The sequence below is a fragment of the Carassius gibelio genome, chromosome B19 (genome assembly GCF_023724105.1).
Source record: "Carassius gibelio isolate Cgi1373 ecotype wild population from Czech Republic chromosome B19, carGib1.2-hapl.c, whole genome shotgun sequence".
Classification (NCBI taxonomy): Eukaryota; Metazoa; Chordata; class Actinopteri; order Cypriniformes; family Cyprinidae; genus Carassius; species Carassius gibelio.
The window spans coordinates 22,877,001-22,901,122 of NC_068414.1; the positions used below are offsets into that span (position 1 = coordinate 22,877,001).

General features: G+C 37.1%; 1 protein-coding gene across 1 annotated transcript in view; it reads left to right on the forward strand.

Annotated features, from left to right (window-relative positions):
• Window positions 1-9,260: 9,260 nt before the first annotated feature.
• Window positions 9,261-24,122, forward strand: part of LOC127978534 (potassium voltage-gated channel subfamily KQT member 4) — a 44,383-nt gene continuing 29,521 nt past the window's right edge. Inside the window, exon 1 of the mRNA XM_052583258.1 lies at window positions 9,261-10,902. Within this exon, the coding sequence (XP_052439218.1) occupies window positions 10,601-10,902 (302 nt within the window). The 5' untranslated portion in view covers window positions 9,261-10,600. The remainder of the gene's footprint in view (window positions 10,903-24,122) is intronic.

Sequence of the window (24,122 nt, forward strand, 5' to 3'; positions counted from 1 at the left end):
CGCAATCTTCATCATATTCCAACTTATGGATTCATCAAATGCAGCCAAAGATAATTTATGGGGAACATAATTACCTTCTGAGGCTTAGTCACGCGACAGATATCGCTCGCTACGACATGTGTCAATGGCGTGAGTGCTTGCATTTGTAACAGCATACCGCCCAAAAAAAATTAAACTCCGTCTCGGCTTTTTTATCCTTTTAATACCAAAAAATGAAACGGTTGAGTCACGGGTTTGTGAATGAGAATGAGCGCTAAGCTTTGGGAGGTCAGGCGGCATTCCTTACCCGGCCTACAGCTTGAAAGGAAGGCTTGATTAGAAGGGAACAGAGAAAGCAGTAGAAAGACTCAGATGTGCAGTCAGAGCAATGGCTAGAAACTCATCCTAACGTTCAGTTTTTGAGATAACAAGTGGTTTACTAAATACTAGATTTATTTTTATTTTTATTATTATTATTATTAACACAGCTGCTAGTTGTGTTATTCTTTCATTTGTTTTCTTTTATTGCTATTTATTTTATTTTAAAATGTTTCTGAAAGCCTTTATAGAGTATAAATAAAACTACACTTCCTGTAAGTGGTGTGAGGCCTTAACTTCATTTTGTAAAAATGCCTTGTCTAATGCAGTGAACAATTACTGGATTAATTAGTAAGGATTGGATCTTAATATTTGAGATATGGGGCCTGGTTAATATCTGTACCTAATCCTAGCATGATTTGGATTAATTAACTCTGTTTGTCTTGGCTGCTGAATTTCTTCATGAGAAATGACGCGTGATGAACAAACTGAATTGGAAGTTTGGAGTTGACAAAACCCGATAAAGCCAACCTTGTTAAGATCAAGTTGACTGGGCTCACAAACCTTCTATCCCAACTCAGAGTTTGAACCAAAGTTTGTGATTAACTGTGGAGTGCGTGCACCTGAACACGTGTACAACTGTTGGCCCAAACTAGATTAAACTGATTATTTCATTTTAAATATGGTTATTTTTCTTACAGAAATGCATCCATCCACTACAGGAGGACTTTGTTCACCCCACGGAGCCGTGTGAGACAATTTATATTAAGGATGGGTGCTTTTTATTTAACTTCTTTTGGACTGATGCACTGCAACACCCGCAATTGTGCAATTAAACAGCTCGAAAGATCAAAGACAATTTTTAATAATAATAATAATATTTCATTTTTGTGTCGTTATTAAAAATGTAATACATTTAAATGCATTTACAAAGCAGGAATAAACACTTCTGCTGCAGCAAATGTTTGGCAGCAGAAAGAAAATATATATCTATGCATTTTATTGTAAAGCTTGAGTTCTCCATTACCACTCCCCTATATAAACTGTGTTTTGACTATCAGTCTTTGCAAAGTCTTGTTTAGTTCTGTCTGGCATTTCTGAGCGTTTTCTTGTGTTTGTTTCCTGTCGTTTTTTGATCTTGATCTTCTGTTACTGATTCTGGATATCCCTGACATACCTGACACTGCTATCTGTCCGAACGTCTCGGACTCCACATTACAGAACACTTCGCCAAACCAGGATCCAGCAACCTTAAGGAGAACATCCAGTTCAGTCATGAATCCAGTAGCCCAACTTATGTGTCTACGTCAAGGAGTTCGGCCCATCGAGGACTATGTGATGGACTTCGTTGAGTTGGCCCATTTGTCTAACATCGACAAGGTATGCCTGATGATATTATTTCGTGGTGGCCTATCACTCATGCCTTTGCATGATCGTCACTGGACTCTGCAGTTTAACATTGATCAGGCACTCCAACTGAGCAGCTCTGCATATACTGTGGGTGTTGTGGAGGAAGAACACGGCACGTTTGCAGTATCCACCACTCCTGAGCCTCTTCCTGTGTTGGCCGCCAGTCCAGCGCCACTGCACAAGATAGCTGCCAGGCCAGCGCTTCTGCACAAGATGTCCCCAGCATGAAATGGCAGCCGCAGTTGATCTTCCAGAATCAAGTCGCCGCTGATCTGCAGAGACAAGTCAAGTTGCCGCTGATCTGCCAGAGCCTTGTCTCATCCTGTCTGTTGCACCCAGCAATGTTCTCTAAGCCTGTTGCGTTGCTGTCAAGGAGACTGTTACTGCTGCAGAACCTTCGGAGGTGTCAGTAGCATCCATCCACGAACTTACGGTCTGTCCTGTCACGGCCATGGAGACCGTCCACCAACTCACCGCCTGTCCTGTCACGGCCACAGAGGCTATCCATGAACTCACCGCCTGTCCTGTCACGGCCAATAAGGCTGTAATTAACCTGTTTATGTTCTCTGTTTCTGTCCTAACTGACCAGACTTGCTCTCCTTTGGCTGCTTCTCCAAATTGCCCACCCTCCCAGACGCTCCTGCCTCCTCCACAGCTGTCATCTGGCAGTCCCTCTACTCGCCCTCAGCCCATCATTGCGGTGCGAACTCCGCGGGACTTCCATCCTCCAGCATGGCCGGAGTCTCTCTCACCTACACCTTCAGCCTCTGAGGCCTGGACGAGGCTGACCCGTCAGCTCCACCATGGCTCCTAGCTTCCTCCTCTCAGCTGTGGCTCGGCAGTCCACAAGCTCCACCTGGCTCCCTCATCCCTCCGGCTCCGCTTTGGTCTGGGATCATCCATCCTATGACTCAGGACTCCACTCCTCTGGCTTCCCTCGTCCCCCCGGCCCTCCGGCTCCGTCAGGCTCCTTCATCCCCTCGGCTCCACCTCAGTCCTCTGTCGCTCTGGCTCCACCTCGGCCTTCCGGATCCACATCTCTGCATTAGTCGCCATAGCCATATGTTACGCCTAGGACCTCCGGACCCTCCCCGTCACCCTGGCTCTGTGGATCTCGTCTCCGCCTCGGGCTCCTCCTCCACCTGCTCCATCGATGTTGCCCGGCCCCCTGGAGTCGGTGGCCATTCCTCCTCCATGGCTCCACCCACTGTCAGCTCCACCTTGGGCCATTAAGGCTGTGGCCTGGGCACAGCTGGACTCCTCTTGCTCCAGGTCCCTCCTGTATCCTCCCTGGCTCCTCCCTCCATCCCTCCCTATGTTCCGCCTCCACTCCTCCTCCCACCTGAACTTTGATTTAATCTTAGTTAGGGGCGTTTGGAAGCCACTCCTTTGGGGGGGGGGGGTGTAGACCACTGCCTTCGATAATGAACACGATATTGTGTAGCTTGTCAGAGATCTACTGCTCTGTCTATTAAGTGCCACTCCATTTGAAAGCAGGCGATTTAGGGCTAATCACGGAAACAGATTTACTGACTAGATGCGCATTATCATATCGTTAGATATATCACCCAGCTCTTTCTCTTATTAAACATACGCAGTTGGATCCAAACGTCTCTGACTCTACATTACAATATGTGTAACAAAATGTTACGGATTTTGTATCAATACACGAAGCCACTTTCGCATACCACTGCAACAAATTTGAGGCATCATGCCAATATGACACTTCACCATGTGTCTCTGCTATGCTTTGGCATATTGACACCAAACTTTGTGTGTGCCATTGTCATCTCTCATAGAACACACCAAAATGGTTTGATTACAGCACCACCTGTTGGTCAAAAGTGATAAGCCATTTAATCGTATTATTAGTGGTTGTATTTATGATTTTTCAGGCATTTCAAATACAATCATCCTAAAATTACTTTAATTGCTCATTGTTGCACTTCGTGTGATGCTCCATTCCATGCTAAGCTACTCAACTTTCCACTGGAGTGCTTGGCCCCGTAATTGCTGCTTGCAGCTATATTTATTATTGTAGCCGGTCACATTGTGCCAGCCTATTGTTGTCATTGAGAAAGCACTTTTAGCTGTTTGCTTGGCACAGCCGTTGTGTTGATAGTTTAGACACCTCATCATATCAAAGGGGAAACCCACTGGATTAGGATTCAACTCTGGATGTGGTTCTAAATTCCATTACGTGACCCTCAGTTACTGAGCTCTCATACTGATTTAGTACTGCTTGGTCTACCTTGAAAGGTTATTCAAGTAATTTGAATAAACCTAACCCTAACTTTATTTGTATAACAGCTTTACAGCAAAATAATAATAATAAATAAATAATAATAAAACCTTATTTAAATGCAAACAGTACATATGCAAACATTATTAGAGCAGATGTCACTAGAGAGACGTCACTAGTATTTAATATAATATAACTTGGGCATTTTGTTGATTTTACAAAGTATAACCCATAAATGACTGATTCTATACAAATTCGTCTGTTAATTAAAAAAAAAATCTAATAAGTTGTTTTATCTTCTACAAGTGAATTTAGGCATCAAAAATTTTTCAGTAAAAAGTGGATATTAATTTTGAGAATTGCTAAACATATTTAATAATTCAATTTAAGTGAACATTTAATAATTGCAAAATAGGGTAAGCATGCATGATTAAATATATAATAATATCAAGTATATATACTCATAAATAAATAAAATAAATCTTGTATTTTAGTGGATAACCAGTATAATATTGATATATGATTTTTTTCAACATGCTGGATTTTCTTACTCTGTGTATGTGCAAACCATTGTATTTTAAAGCGAGAGGTATTGGTCTAAGAGCTTTGTGCATTTATTTTCAGTAAACTAAAGAAAATAACTGTTGGATTAAACTGTTGGACTCTGAACTGGAATCATAGTAGTGCTGTGTTATATTGAGGATAATCCATGTGTTCCTTGTGCTCCGTTCAATTTTGGAATTTGTAAATGACTGACCCATTTATTTTGAGACAAAGCTTTATGAATTTGGCTCCTTACGATTTGCACCAGTGTCTGTACCAGTAATCTCAGAGACAGCCTGGAGCTGCACAACCCTTGCCCAGACTCTTATGGACAAGCTCGAATCCTGCGCTGTTCAGGTGCCTTAATGTTTGGGGGATTGAGGTGACAAAAGTGGGCAGGAACTGGAAAGCAAACTCCTTCTACTGTGATATTCTGTACATGCAATCGATGTTTTAACCATGAGGTGGGTGATATAAGGACATTTTAAACTTAGCTTGTGTCCACCAAAACATTTTAAGCCAGGTACTTTTTTGACAACGCCCAGTTGTGAGTGCTTGAGAGCTCTAATGTGTAATGAAATGTTACTCCAAGCATTTTTCATGTTAATATTGTTGTAGTCCGTAAAAAACGCACATTTCAAAAATATGCTAGCCTCAGGAAAAAAAACTCTTTGGTGGACACTGCCTTACAGATGTGTTCTATGCTAGGTCATGGAGTTTAGACACAAAAAGGCCTTGTATTTGGGTAGGTGGAAGGTGTCTCTGCCCTCACAGGTCCTTCAAAAGGTCTCTTTCATTCAAGGTACTGGAACCACACCAGCTAGTCCTGCTCAGCAGAAGATACAACTGTGCTTCTGTTCCAGCCTCTGGGCAGCACATGAGTCATGACATCATTTTGGAAAAGGAAGTAATGGATCTGGAAGTTGGTTTAAGAGAGACAGGTTCTAGTCAAGCAACAGACTGCACAAACTGTGTTTGTTTTGTGCTTGTCTGACCCAGAGTATAATTTGATGTATAAATAATTTATGTAAAAAGTAATTGTCTAGTCACAGTCCGAATAATCTTAAATTCCACATAATTGGTTCTGCAAAGTTTTTAGGATTTTGTATCATTATGTTTCATTTCATTATTTTGTATCTTCCTTTTTCCAGTCACTAGCTGAATAAGGAATAGCATACTTTTTCTATTTATCTTAATATTCTGAAATATACGATAATATGCTATTCCGAATTCAGCCATTGTTAAAATGTCCTCTTCCTCTTCTATTGATTTATTCTTTAGTCTTGTCTTGTTATTGGTTGCTGTTCATTAGTCCTGTTTAGTCTTTGTGTATGTGTCTTTTGAGCTTGTTTCCCATCTGCTTGTAAAAGTTCTCACGTCTTGTCTTTGCTCTAGTAATGTTTTAAAACAGCTTGGTTTTGTTCTGAGCTGAATTTGTTTTGGGCTGTTTTTGCCTTATGTCATGTTTTTTTTTATGGCTCTGAACTGTTCTTGAACTTCTTGTTATTATTTTTGGGTTCCTGTTTCATTGCAAAGCAGTTAATAAAGTGCATTGCGGTTTACTAGTGGTAGGAGGAAGGAGGCTTTTAAAGGAAAACGCCACCATTTTTCCATATTTCACTATGTTCTTCCCTCAACTTAGGCGAGTTGATATGTACCTCTCCCTTCTCAGTGTGTGCACTTAATCACTGTAGCGCGTGTGTAGCTTAGCACCATTCATTTCTTAGGATCTAAACAGGGATGAATTTAGAAGCCACCAAACACTTCATGTTTTCCCTATGTAAACACGGGAATATGAGTAGTTACACGAGTAAGTATGGTGGCACAAATAAACAGTGGCGATTTTTCAGGACTGATAATATTACTGCGCCGAGGTCTAAGTGCTGCGAAGTGGTCATTTGCCATACATTATAGATATCTTTTTTTTTTTTTTTTATCTGCCACTGTTTATTTTGTGTCACCATACATACTCGTGTAACTATGGGAATGGGTGATTTAAAAAAAATAGTGGACCCACTTTATATTAAGTGACCTTAACTACTATGTACTTACATTTTAATTAATAATTTAGTACAATGTACTTATTGTGTACATACGTTTTTACAATGTATTTATATTTTTAAAAAAAACTACATGTAATTACATCTGTATTTAATTTCTGTAATTACATTTATAATTACACCGTTGACCCATACTTTACACCTTAACCCACCCTTAAACTTACCCATACCTCCAACCCTCTCCCTAACCTTACCCCTATCCCACCTCAATAGCAGCAAAAGTGTTTTACAATACAATATGAGCACAATAAGTACATTGTACTTATTTTTTATGTAAGTACATAGTAGTTAAGGCCACCTAATATAAAGTGGGACCAAAATAGTAATAGTAAAGCATATGAAAATGTGTCTAAGCACCTAGCATCAGTGGGTTACAAGCAGATCACACAAATGCAATTGTACAAACTCATATGACTGCAATTAACCTTACCTGACATCTACAAGACCAATTGTAGAACATCTGTTTTTTTACGTTGACTGTAAAAAAGAAGGTATTGATGAAGTCAATGAAAAAGAAACAATTTAATAAGCCGAACAATATTTTTGGTGTGGGAAACATTGCTGAGCACCCGTGTTCTACAGAGCACAGCGGAAGTGAGGGCCTGAGGTCTTACCAGTCCTGCTGATGTGTGTATTTTTAAATTCTCCTAATGTCCCTCTGTGGGCATTCAGTTTTGGATAACAGTGCTTTCTAGGACATGAGTGAATGTGTCCAGTGAGTGTGAGTATTTATGTGTAAAGAGCTCGTAAGTTTTCCCATATTCCCTCATCACATTTGTTGTCTATTTGCACCCATGTGCCAAAGGAAAGCGAGAAGGTGTTTATGTCTTTCAGTAGATTTGTCTCAGCATTGACATTTGGCCCTCAAAAGAATCGTGAGCATTTCTCCTGTGCCCACTGACCTTGCCCAGCTGCCGTGTGTCATCAGAATTCTGGGATAGAGGTTTGGGAATTGTATCAGTCGCTTTTCATGTTGATTGCTGGCGTTAAGAGGGGGCTCATTTATGAATAGGTGGACCATGATTTATTCTCTCTTGTGAAACGTTTGAAGTTAATCCTGAGGTTGCTATGGGTCACCTACACTTGAATAAGGACTACACAGTCTACAATTTTAGGAAATGTTATGCGATTAAGTAAAACCAATCTTGTCATGCATCTTGCAGATGTCTTATGTTCAAGAGAAGTATATAGAAACTCCATGTTTAATGTTGACTAATATTACATGAAAATAATTAACCAATCATATCTCCACTGATTGATTGATTTTAATTGCTATTATTGTTTATTTACTTATTATTTAAAGTTTTAAGGATATAATTACTTTTACATTTATGCATTTGACAAATTACATTGCATTTAGGGTGTACACGTTGTCAGTTTGATCATTCCTTTGGAATCGAACCCATGACTTTGGCATTGCTGATGCCATATTCTACTGTTAGAGCTGCAGGAATGCTAAGGTGTGCTAAGTGTGTCCAGACCAGCTTTTCCCCTTTTGAAAATTTCACCTGAATTGGAAAGTAACCCAAAACATTTTTAGAAATGTCTGAGCCACAAGTATCTTTGTAAACTTTTACACTTTTAAACTTTCACACTTCTTTCCTGACTAAATGGGTGGATGCATTTAAAAGTTAAACAAATGAATAGCGTTTCATTTTTTCACCCTCGCTCATTTGCACAAAACATTTCATTCCAAAGCTTTAAAAATAACTGATAAATGAATGTGCACTGAAATGTCATTAAGTTTCGAAAAAAACAAGGGGTCCACTATAAAAGAATGTTGCAAACTTGCACAAGAGTGCATGCAGGAAATAAAGCATAAGGCTTAAGAGGCAAAGGACTAATGCATTCCACAATTGCTCTAAAGCAGCAGCAGCCGAAGCCATTAGGACGGTCTGCATAAAATTACATAAACTAAATGCAAGGTATTGATTGTTGATGTCCCTTTTCTTCGCTCCATCATCAGCCATCAACACCCACATAACTTAGGCATTAATTCTCTAACTTTTATAACCATAGTTTACTGCAGTATAACAGAGTGATGAGAGACTATTACTATTCTTATTTTACTTTTGTCCTCATGGTTAGGTGACACATGCAAACAATATTGGTATTTACTGAAGCACATGTCCAGAGCTTAGAATACTGTACAGCACAATCCCCAGCACCTGTTCAAAAGGGTTAATCTTGGCCTTGACATCAACAAGATGGCCTTTTGATTGATTCTCTCCATACGACTGAGTGCATGTTTCCACAGAAGTACATTGATCCAGCATGCACTTGTATAAATCTTTGATGTTTGCACAGTTTGTCAGTTACAGCGGGGGTATATTTTTATTTCGAAATCTGTCATTTGGCGTCACAGTAAGTAAAGTAGCCTAAATAATTAGACCCTTTAAACAAAAGTTTTTAGTTTGTGTTAGGAATTCATTTCATAAATCCAAAATATCGTAGGAAAAGTATTTACCCCCTCAGCTTTACGTGCCATGACTGACTTTTGGTACAGTGAGTCTTATTTCAAATGTTTGTTAAATTCTTTTAGAATGTTCGAGACTTTATTAGAGGAGCCAGAGCTCCCCAAACCGCCACAATACGCACGCTGTGTAAAGCACCTCTGTTTTGACAGTTGACTCACTGAGGGAGCGTTTGCACAAGGGTCACGCGCTTAATCGTTGTTAAAGCATGTCTCTTAGCCAAACCCCGGCGTAGCATCTACATTAGTCGCGCCGAACACCTCAGTGGATATCTCGGAAAAGATGTGACTGGTACTGAGAGAAAACAGAAAACATAATCCGTTCATCTAAATTTGGTGGCGGTGCCAGTCATCCCTCCCTCTCCTCGCATCTATCCTGCTCTCACTTTCATCAACAGCGCGCCGCGCGCAGCACGTGCCGGTTACGCACTCTCTCCGTCTACACCGCTGAGCGTCTCTTTGACTATGATATGTCACGGACTTTTGGGACAGTCTTGAAATTACCGAACTACGGGCACGACTTTGAATTCATCTCTCACGGACCGGCTCCGCTCCCCCCCAAAGAAGCGGAATGAGCATCGCGCTCCGGAGATGGAAAACCGGGCATGTCGTTTACTTCTAAACATTTTTTGCTGTGTGCTTAGACAGGAAAACTTGAATTATGGGATGCTTTGGGCTTCTTTTTTTGTGCTGCTGGATGTATTCCAAAACTTTTGAGTAATTAATTCGCACGTTAGCGTCTCAACATGAAGTGCTCATTGTCCAGTTATGATTTAAGATGAAAACGGAGCTGAAATATTCATATCAATGTGGAGTCAGGGCTTTAATGAACGTGTCATTGTTATTAGGGATAGTTACCTTAAAATAACAGTTATAACATGTAGATGCGCTCGAGGCTTTTCAACTATTTCACCTGAGTAAGCCACGTTTTGCCTATTCACTTTCAGGTTGTTTTAAAGGGATTACATGTCTTTAAGTTTAATTAGTAATTGACTTAAATGTACCTTATATTCTATTTTTTTTTTGTTCTAAAGTGATTGATAGAGTGAGTTTTACTGTATATGCTATTAGAGATCTTTTTTTTTTTTCTCGGTGTAATCAGTTCTACTTAATCAGTTATCGGTCGCAAGGAGCCATATCGGTTAAGCCCACCAATAAATTCCAGTAGGTCTCTAAAATAGCCTTATTTTTTATGGTTATTTGCATAAATTATTCAAATTAGTATGTTACAGATATTCATTCTTAATTGAAGTGTCCATATATTTTGTTTGTCAAGATTAAGTTTGAATTTTAATTTAAATGGTGATCTTTGCAACTAAATTTAAGGAAGTCTATTATTGTTAATAATAATACAAAATCACAGTATGAATTATTATTAATTATATTATTATTTAAAATAATGTATTTTTAGTGTAGTAAGATCATTATATATCAATGTGTTCAAATTTTCAAATAAAAAGAACAGTTCTGCGACTCAGCTGTAAGACACTTAAACAAATACAATAATCATTTAAAATCAATATCGGTTAATCTCCACTGTAAATGGTGCACTAGTTTGCTTGTGTCAACACTAAAATGTTGGGTAGCCCTTCAAATAACGGAGGGATTAGGATGCTGGCCCCCCCTGCACCCAATGATGACAGGCGGGTTGAGTTTGTGGCTCTCACAGCTGTTCACACTGAAAGAAGTGAGCCGTCGACCCCAGAGCGTGGACACCTGTCTCACCGCACCGGCTTACTGGGCACCCCACTGCCGGTGCCACCGGGCCCGAGGGCGACCCCTTCTGCCTCCAGCAAACGCTACAGAAAGTTACAGAACTACCTGTACAACGTGCTGGAGAGACCCAGAGGATGGGCGTTCATCTACCATGCCTTCATGTAAGTCACCCACAATTTTTTTTTGTTTCGCATTCAGTTTTTGTTTTACAAAATCTTAAGCTAAGCAAGAAATGTTTTGATAAATGACCTCATAGAAACAGTTAATGAGTGCAACGTAATTTGCTGACACAAATGGCCCACCGGCCATGCACTCGTTGTGGTAGTCTCTAATTCTGAACAAGCTGAGTTGAGACATCTTCCTATTAGGTGACCCTTTCAATAGACAATATAATTTCAGCAACAGCCAAGATTGATTTTCATCTCTCAGAATTGGATTAAATTCCCATGCTGCATTCTTTTAACAAATCAAGTTTTCTTGAATAGGAGAGCACCTGTTTGACATTTACAGATGCATTGTATATGGCTTTAACTTGGTTGAAATTATAAAATGCCTTGGGATGCTCTAATACAGCACATTATTAAATGTTTTATTCATTGTTGCTCATTGTCTTGCCCACTTAAAGGGCCGAATATTTAGTAAGAGATGTAGAGCAAGTGCTCCACCATGCTAACTTCGACATTTGTTTATTCAAAGTTAGTTATTAGCCCACTTCTCTTTGGTTGAGAGTCCTGTATGGTCCCTATTCTAAAATAATCCACTATATCATTTGTGTTTGACTGGTCAAAAGTTGTTCCCTGCAGGCAGGCACGTCAGAGGTCATTTATGGATGTCTATGACTGTGACTGTAGTTTTAGCCCTGTGCAAAGGAGGCAGGTGTTTGATGTCTTGTTGAACATTCTAATATATTTATTTCTTGAAAGCTGTTTTGTGATTTTTCTTAAGAAGGCCCTTTTTGGTGGTTTTTATCCTCTGAATGAGGTTTAAACCCATAAGTGAGCCATTAAAGCGGAGATAGACATCGCTTCCATTCTTTTACAGTTTGAGAGCAGAAGGGAGCTTATCAGAGTCTGTCATACCTCCTCCTGTCATTCATCTCCCTCACTCAAAACCACAACACAGAATTCATTCACTGATTTTTCTAATGAGTGCTTTTAGTTTTAATTGCTAATTGCAAATTCCAAAACAACTTGTAACCACACAGCTTCAGGGTGAACAATTCAAGTTTGATTTAAAAATATGTATATTTGGATTATTTGAACAAGTATGGGTGTAAATGACAGTATTCATCTTTTTGTACTTTAAAGTCAACGTGATTTGGTGCCAATATATATATATATTTACACTTTTACTACTGTAACATGACATACTTCTAAGTGAAACAGGATATTCAATGACAAAAAATGTAGGGTGGGACTTGATTTTATCCACCGTGATTAGCACGTGGAAAGGGGGTGTTGGATATCAGAGTGGAGCCAGACAGAATGTGATTTTCCTAAAACGAGACCAGGGGGTTCACAGAAGAAAAAAAAGAAAAAGCTTTATAAGATCATTTGTGAGATGTTTCTGTATTTTTTAAAATAAAATTATAGATTTGATCTCATCTGTTTGTATTTTATACTTATAAAGTTGACTTTAATACAATAAATAAAAAAATTAACACTGGTAAAAATGTACAGACATTTTAACATCTATTAACTCTTTTTTGATAGCCGTTTTTAAATGTAAAGTATGTGAAGTGTGAGTCAGAAAGTCACTAAAGTTTCAATACTAAATCTAGTCTCAGTAACTGTTTCTGTAAGTGTAAGTGTTACGTGAAGTACCTTTATTCAATGGTAAATCACTTTTGGTCAGCCTGCTAAAAGAGCCTTCCTTTTGTCCATGAAGAGAAGATGTCTGGTCTGGCGTGTTTCACCCCGGTGTAATTTAAACAAGTATAGCGGTCTCTAAGCCACTGCCACTATTTGTTTACACCATCTATGTTGAGCACTCTCTCTCTCTTCCTCCTCTCTCTTTCACTCTTTCCCTCTCTCACCCGCACACTCATACTTACTAAAAGCACATACACGCATATATTTATAATATAAGTTCTAAATAAGTTCACTGTAATATATTTTGTAAATATACTACATTTTTAGCAGATCATGATTTGTATGAAATCATGGGATTGATAATTATTTTATTAAGCTGGGTTTATACGTCAAATAGTACTCAGTACAGTGGATATTTGCTTTCTCTACCTAATGGAAAGTAAATATTTTCCAGAATTATATTTTACTCATTATTCACATTTTTCATCATATAAATGGATCTTTATACATGGATATATATATATATATATATATATATATATATATATATATATATATATATATATATATATATATATATACACACACACACACACACACACACACACACACATATAAATATATATATAAATATATTCAAAAATTACATACAAAAACATCTTACTTTTGGTAGTTACTTCATTTGCATTTATGGCAGATTAATTGACAAATTTAAAGATTTAGGAAAATATTTTGCCACTCACAGAACATCTGCATAAGAGCTCTTGAAACTGAACACTTTGGAGCAACACAGTTAAAATGCAGATGAGCATTCTTATAATAATACATAAGCTCTCTGTCCAATGAATGAAACACAGTGAAGAGTTATACCTGACTTGTCAAGGTTATTGCTCTCAAGTTTCAGACTCTCAGTGTCTAATTCTCTGTTTCTATTAACACCTGGCCATGTGGCATTTGGGTGATGTAAATTCTGTTAGTGTATGGCATTGGTTTCTGAATGTGCCATCCGAGAACATCTATCATGACATGGGCATCAATGTAAGTAGCTGTCTGATTAATTATTTATTGTCTATACACTTTTATGACAAATTCCAGTTAATTGCTATAGTGTACTTCAGCCAGAGTCTCTTAAATGTCTGAATTATCCTGCGAATATATCCCTGTGATAATGGGAACTTTTAACTGTAGATTAGAACCATACTGCATGGCTCAGGGAAATGAAGTAGCACATTGATAATTAAATTGAGACCACGATTAAGCAGGGATGTAATCACTTAATTAGCTCTGCCCTGTTAGGCTGCTGGAGGCAATGTGTTTCTCTCATGGTATCTTGTTTTTTGCAAAACTGTCATGAAGAGCTTCTCAAACATGCTTTTCATTCTGAACACTCTTTATCTAAAATCCAGCAGTTAGATGATTTTTTTTAAACATGCCTTCAAAATTAAATAATAGGGAATGATATGACATGGTCAATATTTTGACCATGAAGTTGAAACACCGTAAAGGACAATTTGGATGGAGTTATCTTTGTAACCAACAGCTGGATTACACTTATTAACACACACACATTATATATATTGATTGATTTGGGTGGGTAATAACAGATTACATCTGTGAAAAAGCATTTTAAGCATTACATGCAAACGAAAAGGACACCTGCTGCTGATACTGGCACAAATTCCTTTGGTTGTGACACGGAGTCATTGCTAGGACACGAGAGGAACCTTTGACACTGCTAGACGTTCTACACAAATGGCTGGTAGCCTGTAAAACGTTTATGCATGGGACAGTATTCTTTTTCTATCACCCCTGCACTCATCCCAGATTAAGATGTCTTGTCGGAGGCTAAACTTACAAGCTATCAGAGTGTTGACGTGACGTTTGTAAGAGATAGGGGTCAAAGGTGAACATACATAATGTACATGAGCGGATGCCTAGGACGCAGTAGGCCGAAGCTGACCTTTAGTTGCATTCGTTTTACTCAGCACCACATATAGAAAATTGCATGCTGTTTTTAACAGGCCCTGAGCAAACACAAGGGCTTTCAGAGCTTCACAAAGGTTCTTGGACTGTAAATGGGGGCAACGGTGCCAGGAGTTGTTAAACACTTTCAAACTGAAGAGGTGAACAGCAGTGATTTGAGTGGAAAACATCTTCAGCCCTCGAACAGCCCCCGAGTCACGCTTCAACCTCACCCTACAAATTAAGCAATAAACGAGGTCTCATTTTGTTAAATGACTTCCCTATTTATGAATTAATTTCTTTCTTTCTTTCTTTTGGATTAATGGAAACAGCTTTGCAGCTTAATATGCATTGGTATTGGCTGCTTTAGCACAAAAGAGATGGACGTAGCGAAACGACAAGGAAAATATGGAGGCGAGAGAACTAGAGGGAAAAGTGAACAGCCCTGCATTTTTATCTCCTTTAGGATTCAGTATGTTTTGCAGTTTTACCCATTCTTCAACTTAAAGTAGTCAGCCAGAAATAACAGCTTGTCCAGAACTGGTGCTCGGTCCCTCAAAGTGGTGTACAGTTTGAGAAAATAAATATATAATAAAAATTGCGCTCCCTCGGCACAAACATGTAGACTTGCAGGATTGAATTGCGTGTGTAAGAAATGCTTTTGTGCTCATAGTGCTGTTATGCTGCTCAATAATGCATTTTTGTGCTTTTAAAGAAATTATGCAGCGATCATAAATCCAATGGGGATAGGACCCTCTTATCCTGGTAGGTCATTGATTTTTCTTCTGTGGTGGCCATGACCTTGTCAAGTCTAGCTGCTGACCATCAAGCGTTTTAGGATATGCAGCATGAAGGATGCCAGATTTGCACAGTAGATTTGTAGCAAAAAGATTAGTAGGCCCCAGACAAACCACAGATATTTGGTTCTGTCCACCTCTGGATGACAAGGCAATGATTTAATATATATGCTTTATAGTAGACACTTTTCCAGTAAGCAGTGTGTTGAGTGATACCTTCAACTGTGTTTCCAGCTTTGAGTTGCCTTTTTTTAGTGTGATTTGGTTTGAAATGTTTTATTTATTTTGTGTTTGTTTTTATTTAATTATATATTTGTGTATTTTATTTTATTTCGTTTTTTATTTTTATTTTATTTTATTTAAAAAAATGTGGCTGTATATATTGTGTATTATATTTTGTATTTTTTGTTTTTGTTTAATTTTTTTTCTGTTTGGTTTTATTTTCATTTAGTTCTTTGTTTGTTTTGTTTTTGAAAATACTCTCTTTGTGACTTCAATATTATAATTTTTGTGACACACTCATTGTGAAGGGTGTCAATGATTGTCAGAGACTATTTTGAAGGCTCAGGAAACCTTTGCAGGTGTTTTGAGTTGATTAGCTGATTGGCATGTCACCATATTCTAATTGGTTGGGATAGTGAATTGGTGGGTTTTTGTTAAATGTGAACCAAAATCATCACAATTAAAAGATCCAAAGACTTAAACTACTTCAGTCTGTGTGCACTGAATTGAAATAAATGAAATTTTCCTCGACATTCTAATTTATTGAGAAGCACCTGTCACACACACACATATATATATATATATATATATATATATATATATATATATATATATATATATATATATATTTACTTAAAATAAAATGTAAATATTTTAACACAGGTAATGCACTGGGCCGGACCCCAGACCTATATGTCATCTTACATTTCATATTCAGAATTGTTGTGCGTCTTCGAGCAACACAGCGGTTCCTGAACGAATCGGCCTATTTAATTGAATGAATAAATGAATGACGTTCATGTTTTCATGAATAAGAAAGAGACTGGGCAAAAACAGCATCCATGGGAGAGTTCCCAGGCAAAATCCACTGCTGAACAAAAATAAAATAAAAGCTCGTCTCACATTTGCCCACAAATATCTTGATTATCCCCAAGACTTTTGGGCAAATATTATATGGACTGATGAGACAAAAGTTGAACTTACTGGAAGGTGTGTGTCCCGTTACATCTGGCATAAAACCAACACAGCATTTCATAAAAAGAGCATCAAGTCAGACATTCAGGTGGTAGTGTGATGGTCTGGTCTTAAGGACCTGGATGACTTTCCGTATTTGATGGAACCATGGATTCTTCACTCGATCAAAAAGTCCTGAAGGAGAAGGTCCGGCCGTCAGTTTGTTGTCCTCAAGCTCAAAAACACTTGAGTTCTGCAGCAGGACAATGATCCCAAACACACCAGCAAGTCCATCTCTGAATGGCACAAGAAAAACATAATTAAGGGTTTGGAGTGGCCAAGTCAAAGTTCAGACTTAAATTCGATTGAGATGCTGTGGCATGATCTTGAACAATCCATTCATGCTCAAAAACCCTCCACTGTGGCTAAATTAAAACAATTCTGCAAAGAAGAGTGAGCCAAAATTCCTCCACAGCGATGTGAGACTCGTTGCCAGCTGTTGCAAAGAGTTGCACAACCAATTATTAGATTTAGGGGGCAATTACTTTTTCACTTAGTGCCAGGTAGGTTTGGACAGCTTTTTTCGCTTAATAAATGAAATCTTTATTTCAAAACAGCATTTTGTATTTACTCAGGTTATCCTTGTGTGCAATATTAAAATTAATTTAATCTGAATCTTTTAAGTATGACACATATGCAAAAAAAAAAAAAAAAGTAAAAAAACAGGAAGGGGTAAAACTCTTTTTCGCACCACTGTATTTATATATTCCAGTGAATAAATATCGATCATATTTAAGATTTTTACAATATGGGCTAAGACAATATGTTTCATTCCTCAATATTTATAGATTAAGGATTGAGATGGATGCAACTTTCATATAGTTCCTTTAAACAAATCAGGAGATATGAAAATTTCCCTTCAGGATATTTTATATTTTATATTGAAAATCATGTGGTGATCCATTACAGTACCAAAATTGTTTATTGAATATAACTTTCTGCTCAACGTTTTCATTTATTTTGCTAATGACTGCAGTGTTGCTTGTTTCCCATTAGCCTGTTTTTATTGGTTAGCGTCAGTGGAGTGTGTAAATTATGCCCCATTAAAACAATATTTATTTAGCGATCACTCTCAATTCCACTATATGCTTCAGCAGGGTATTATCTCTTTTTCCCACACCACCTTTAATTTCTGCTCAAGCTATGGCCCTCTCATGCCCATACTACTCACTTCAGTGGCTATCCACTCATTTGAATAGTGGTAATAAGGTGAATTAGGTGGAAGAATAGGAAATGCCTTTTGAGCATTTCTGCTAAGTGCTAGTTGAGGGCACATTTAGAATGGATTGTTAAGTACTTGTGAGTGGACTGTGGCCTCAGGTCTTTGGCTTCACTTAGGTATCAATATGATAGCCCTGTCCTTCCAGGATGAAACATATACAGTAGATCTTTTTTTATTTGAAATAAATTAGCTAGTTTTGTGTAGTTTTATACAATTAGCTTTTTCTAAGGCGATTCAAAATAACTTTTTTTGTTTGTTTGTTTTGGTAGTAATTTTGTTTATTGATTTTATTATAATTTCTTTTTTAGATTTTTGTTTCCATTTAATTGTCTGTTTTATTTTATTTATTTATTGTATTTGTATTTTTTGGTACTTGTTTCATCTAGTTCTTTTATTTATGTTTGTTTGTTTTAATAAGTTGGATTTATTTTTGTCATGTTTTTTGTTTCATTTTTTTTTTCTTAAGTTTGTTTTTTGTTTTGTGCTATGTTTTTACATAACATTGAACTTCAAAATTTTCACAAGGTGGTGCCCTGTATTAAAGTGGTGCCGTTATTTTCTCAGTCAAGGACTGAAGGTTGTTGCTCAGCAGATTGAGTTAAATGAGGTGTGTGGGTGTGCTCTCTTTATCTGCATTAGTTCACGTTGTTTATTAAGGCTTTGAGTGACTTCATTATGTCTCATTCTCAGAGGAAATACTTACAGAGTAGGCTGAAGGTTACTGGTTCTATGAAAGATGTGCTTATTTCTCTCTCCTTTTTTCCTGGAAAAAAAAACAATAATTAGGCAAAAAATTTGATTAGCATCGAGCTAATTAGATTTTATTAGAATGGAGGAGGTGATTATGCAACAATCACTCTCAAAGCCTTTAAATGTTTGATTGGTGGGTCACTGTAATTCAATATACTGTACATTCAGGAAATGTGAGAGAAAGTTTGCCATTTCCAGTCAAGTCCAAACATGCATGGGGAGTTTTGTTCTCCAGCCTCCTTCGATGAATGTTGCATCCCTAGATTTCACAGAGTCACTCCTGTGGCAGCGCCTGCTGACACTAAACTGATGTCTCATTCAATACCCTGTCACATTCTGTACATGGCAAAGCGTCCAGCTGGCACAACCGGCTTTACTCAGGTTCCTGATAAATTTATACCAAGGAAGGTTATTCAGTGCTAATGTTAAGAACGTGTGTGGAGAGAGAGAGAGGTGTTTTTTTTATTTTATTTTGTGTATCCATGCTATGGCAGCTGCCAACATGCCATCCTTTTTTAAAGTTGATTGACAGACTAAAATAAGATTTCTTTTGGCAACACTTATGGTAAGACTGTATAGTTAAATAGGTCATATTAACACAGTAGGTAACAGGAAATAATGATAAACAGTTTTCATTTTTCATTATTTTGTTTAATAATTTTTATTTAAAAAAAAAAACATTATTTTAATTTATGCATACATTACAATAAAAAACTGGGTCTTTTTAGTGTTTTTAATGTTTGATTTAAAAAAATTTAACATAAAAAAGGGGGAGGGGGGGTTGTTAAATAGTAGAATTTGTAAGTCCACTTTAAAATGCATTTTGATCCTGTGGTGCAAAGCTGGAATTTCAGCAACCATTACTCCAGTCTTCAGTGTCACATAATCTTTCAAATTTTTTTTTTCAAACATAAGAGTTCATTCTGATCTTGTCCACACAATCAAAGTATGGGGACAACACAATTTTTTTAAAACACCACGTTTTTATTCACACTCAAATCTCATTCATCTTTATGCATATCCAAATATGTGACGTCATGCTGACACCCATCACTGGTTCTCATGTGCCTTTTAGCCAGTTTACACCAAATGTTAATATGTACATTTTCAAATTATGTTAAAGATGAAAATAAAGTTAAATTATTGCAGTTGCAGTAAAAGATAGCTTGGTGTGGTGGTTCGTCCTTGTGACAGAGTGTTGGAGAAGAAGTCCTGATGCGGTGTATTCATTTCTCCTTTCAGGGCAAAAATGTTTCCCGCGGGACGACCTGTCTCTCCCAGGATGAGGCACAGCGGGTTTTAAGTTTCCAGGATAATGACGAACAGGAGCTTAGACTGTTTTCCAGCTGATAGTCTAGTGTTCGCAGTGTAATTTACAAACGCTGACTCAGGGTTAAGATTGTGTGTATTCTGCGCTTTGTTAGTGTTATTTTTTTTCCCCAATGAATCACAGTGATTAATTGCCATGTTAATCTAGCAAGTGCATAGCTGCCAGTCAAATCACTGCTTTCACAAAGTCGGCCATGCTTAACAGATTTCCTAGAGCGAGTAAATAGTAAAGCAACCATGTGTGATCAAAAAAAAAAAATTTCATCTGAATCTTGGAATCAAATACACCCCCTCACAAGGAGATCTGATGGTGACCTGTGTTGGAAAGCACAGAGAGAGACGGAAAGACCAAAGGCCCAAGAGTGCACAACTGTCATACCGTGTAACATGATCCAGACCAGTGTTGATACCCCTTTAATCTGCTGTAATCTCTGTTTATGTAATGTTATTTTTGCCAGGCTAGATTCAGATTCTGATGCAAGCCTTTGACCGAGGCTTATTTTAAGTGGATGTAACCATCTTACTGTACTCAGGTGGTTTTCACAACCCCAGACATCAAAGTTCATCACAGGAGACTCAGGCATGATAGGGATGCTTCAAATATTTCTGCATTTAGAACATTGTCTTTTGTAAGTAGCTGGCGGACATTTCTAGCATTTGATCCTGCTTTCATAAACACTGTAACAGTGAATTTCAGTCATTTGATGTTTTGATTGTTGTGAGGTTTATGTTGTGGTCCTGGATTTATTTTGGGGTTGGAATTAAGGTTAACCACTCCTCATTTGCAGTGGCATTATACATTATTCATATTATTGTTTGCCATCCAAAGTAAAAGTTAATAACACTCTGCAAACTAAGAGGGTTCGTCACAGCGGTTTTATATGTGTATTATTAATGGGTAAAATACCATTAACTTAAATTGTCTGAAATACACACTCAGCAGATTGAAACTATGAAACAGTTTAGTTTTAAACTTATATCTGTATGTAGGTGCATGTTAGTGTACTGGTGTGCATGTGTATGTGCACAGATAATAACCACTCACACTATTTATTTAAAAGTGATCTGAAAAGTACCTTTTAAAAATATATATTATTTTGACTTATAATAGATAGTAGATAGTTAGATAATTCTGTCATCAATTGCACTGCTGTCAAGTTTTTCCAAACCCATAAAGCTTTGGTTAATCTTTGGGATTACAAATTGAAACCTGAGTGTCTCCCTCCATATAAAGTCCAGGTAACCAGTGTTACAATTACCAGCTGGAGTGCCTGTAAGCTTTTGCCTGGGACACTCCACCCCATGCCCTTGCCACTCCACCCCTGACTCCATTTCCTAGATACCTTCTGCCTAGGAACCAACTATCTGTTGTCACCTGTTTCAAGTCAGGAGGACTATAAAAGATGCTCTCGCAGACACACACAGGACTGATTATTGTTTGTTAGCCTTTAGCATATTACTAGTTTCCATGTTTCTTCCTGTGTTTTCTTAGTTTTGCCCTGCCTGTATTTTGACACTGCACTGTTTCCTTGATTCTGATTGTTTGCTGCCTGCCCTGACCACTGTCTTTTAGTGGATTACACTTTTGCCTTGCCTTGGGTATCATTTTTTGCCATTGTTTAACCAAGCCTGTCTGACTACGCACTTAATAAAGCCTTGAATTTGGATCTTCAACTCCATTGTCACAAAAAAAATCCAAAAAGGTCAATAAGGCATTGTAAATTGAATCCATTCAAATCCAGTGGTTTATCCCAAAAGTAATTGTTTAAATTTAAATAAAAGTCTAAATTATATCTGTTCATCATATAAAATGATTGTATACCTTCATAAGATTGGACTGCTCAATATACAGGTATGGGTTGATTTTATGGTTCCTTTATGGTCACCATAAATTAAAAAAATTAACCAGAATCGTTTGGGTTTGAAACGACATGAGGGTCGGTATAGATTTCATTCCTGGGTGAACTATCCCTGTAATGTTTAATATGAATTGAGTAATTTGTCGTAAATTAAAACATAAGCAGTCAAGATATTTTCAGAGCATTCACAGAAATGGCACTTTTACATAAAACATAAGTATTTTATAGTTTACAGGAACAATAGAATGTAGTGATTGAAAACATGGTTATTAAACTTCTACATTTGCAGACTGAAATGGTTTAAAATGTTAAAATGGCTCAAAACTTGTCACACATTATCTAGTGATTATTTTTCAATACTTTATTTTCTAACATTTATTTTCACAATCGACATAATGCCTCAAAGTTTTGACTACAAAAATGCTATTGTGCATGAAAAAGATACTTTGCATTGACTTTCATGACAACGTGCCCCAATTGTTGGTGGAGAAAACGGACATTTGACATTGCCATATGATTCTTAAACTTCTGATTCTCAATTAATTGCTGAATTCATAGGTGTTCCTACATCATGGACTGTTGTGCTGTAGAATAGAATGATTAGAAATGGAGACTTTAGTAAATAAGGAACCCATGTGAATGTCTTTACTGAAAAATGGACAGAGCTAACCTCCTACTCCCACCTCCCTGCTGGTTGCAGCTGATGTCTTGTGTAAGTCCCCTTAAGTGTTGTTAAGGCCCTTTAATTTATAATGGCAGGTTCTATAAACATGTCGGGAAACCTCACCATAGCAACAGTACTAAAACAAATTCATAATATAGAGAGGTATTCATAAGGGCTAGCATCCTGACGACTCTCACAAAGTGGTTTGGTTTTTGCGTATCTGATCTGAATTAACATATTAGTAAACTAATAACCGCAAATTTTGTTGCTAGTACCAATATCCATAAAAAAATGCTATTTGTGAAAATCAGTAATGTTTTTATGGAATTTTTGAATGCAGAAAGTCAGTCCGCCCCCATAATATCATTATCTACTATAAATCAGTTTATTCACTGGGAATCTTATTAATTAATAGAGTTTTTTTTTCTGTGATCATAGATTCTAGTTTTTAATTTCCATGAAAGAATAGTTTTTATTTTGGAATATTTTTGATGTGTTTTCCCTGTGTTGTTAGTTATGGATACAGTTGAACTGAGTATGTACTTGGATATGTAACAATGAGGTAACGTTTTTAAAAGTTATTTATTAATCCTGACAGATCCAAGTAGGTGTGTATACAGTATACGTGTGTGTGTTTATCTGTGTATGTGTGATACTGTGCATGTTTTTCTTTGTGAAGCTTCTAAAGCTCCCTAGCATCTGTTTTCCTGGATGGCCTTATCTTGGCTCTGTTTTCTACAAGATGTCATATGATGAAGGAAAAGAATTCACAGATGATCTCAGTGTTTCTTGTTGTGTCTCTCTTAGTAGTTTTAGTAGTTTTACTAAGATAACAAGACAGCTAGAAAAAAAGAAACAGATCATTTAGATCAGCATTAGACCTATCTATTCAGCCTCAGCTTTTCTGCTTGCTTCCTCTTTATATATCTTTTTATATAAACAATATAGGAATTGTATATTTATAAAAATAAAAAATAAAAGTTTTTTAGTCTATTAAAACAGTTATATATTTTGATTGTTTAGCTACTAAACAAAATGAATTCTTGTCTTGACAATTACAGAATTTTTTTTTTTAAACAAATTATCAATTGGCAACTTTAACATGTACATTTTTATTTATTATTTTATTTATTTATTTATTTAATAAATAAATAAGGTGAATTTTCAGCAGCAATTTATGTTAGTCATGATCATTTATTATTTCTTTCCTAATAATGATGTTATGCTGCTTGATATTTTTGTGAAAACCATGATCATTTCTTTAGGATTCTTATTATATGCCATAAAAATGTATTTAACTTGAAATGGAAATCTTTTGTAATAATGTAAATGTCACTTATTTATTTCTTTATTTATTTTTACAATTAATTCATCCTTGCTGATAAATGTCCTAAAAAAAGAAATCTTACTTTCCTACTTTGTTGTCAGGTTAGATGGGAGAACATTCTATATCTAACATGTGTTTGCTGCATCCACTGTAACTGTATCAGTAACTCCAGGTTAAAGCTCAGTAGTGATGAGACAGCAGCGGTGGAGTCTCTGTACTGTGTTTTGTGTCAGTTCCAGCAGTGTTGACAAGGTGCTGCACCCGTGATTACACTCTTGCGTGCCACTGCAGTCGTTTAGATGAACCAGAAGGTCCATGTTTGAAGTCTTGGTCAAAGATGGTAGCCTGCTGATCTTGTAAATAGTACTGTGTATGATAAGCGTAATGGTGAGATAGCTTTTGGCGTGCTCTATAAACATCTCTT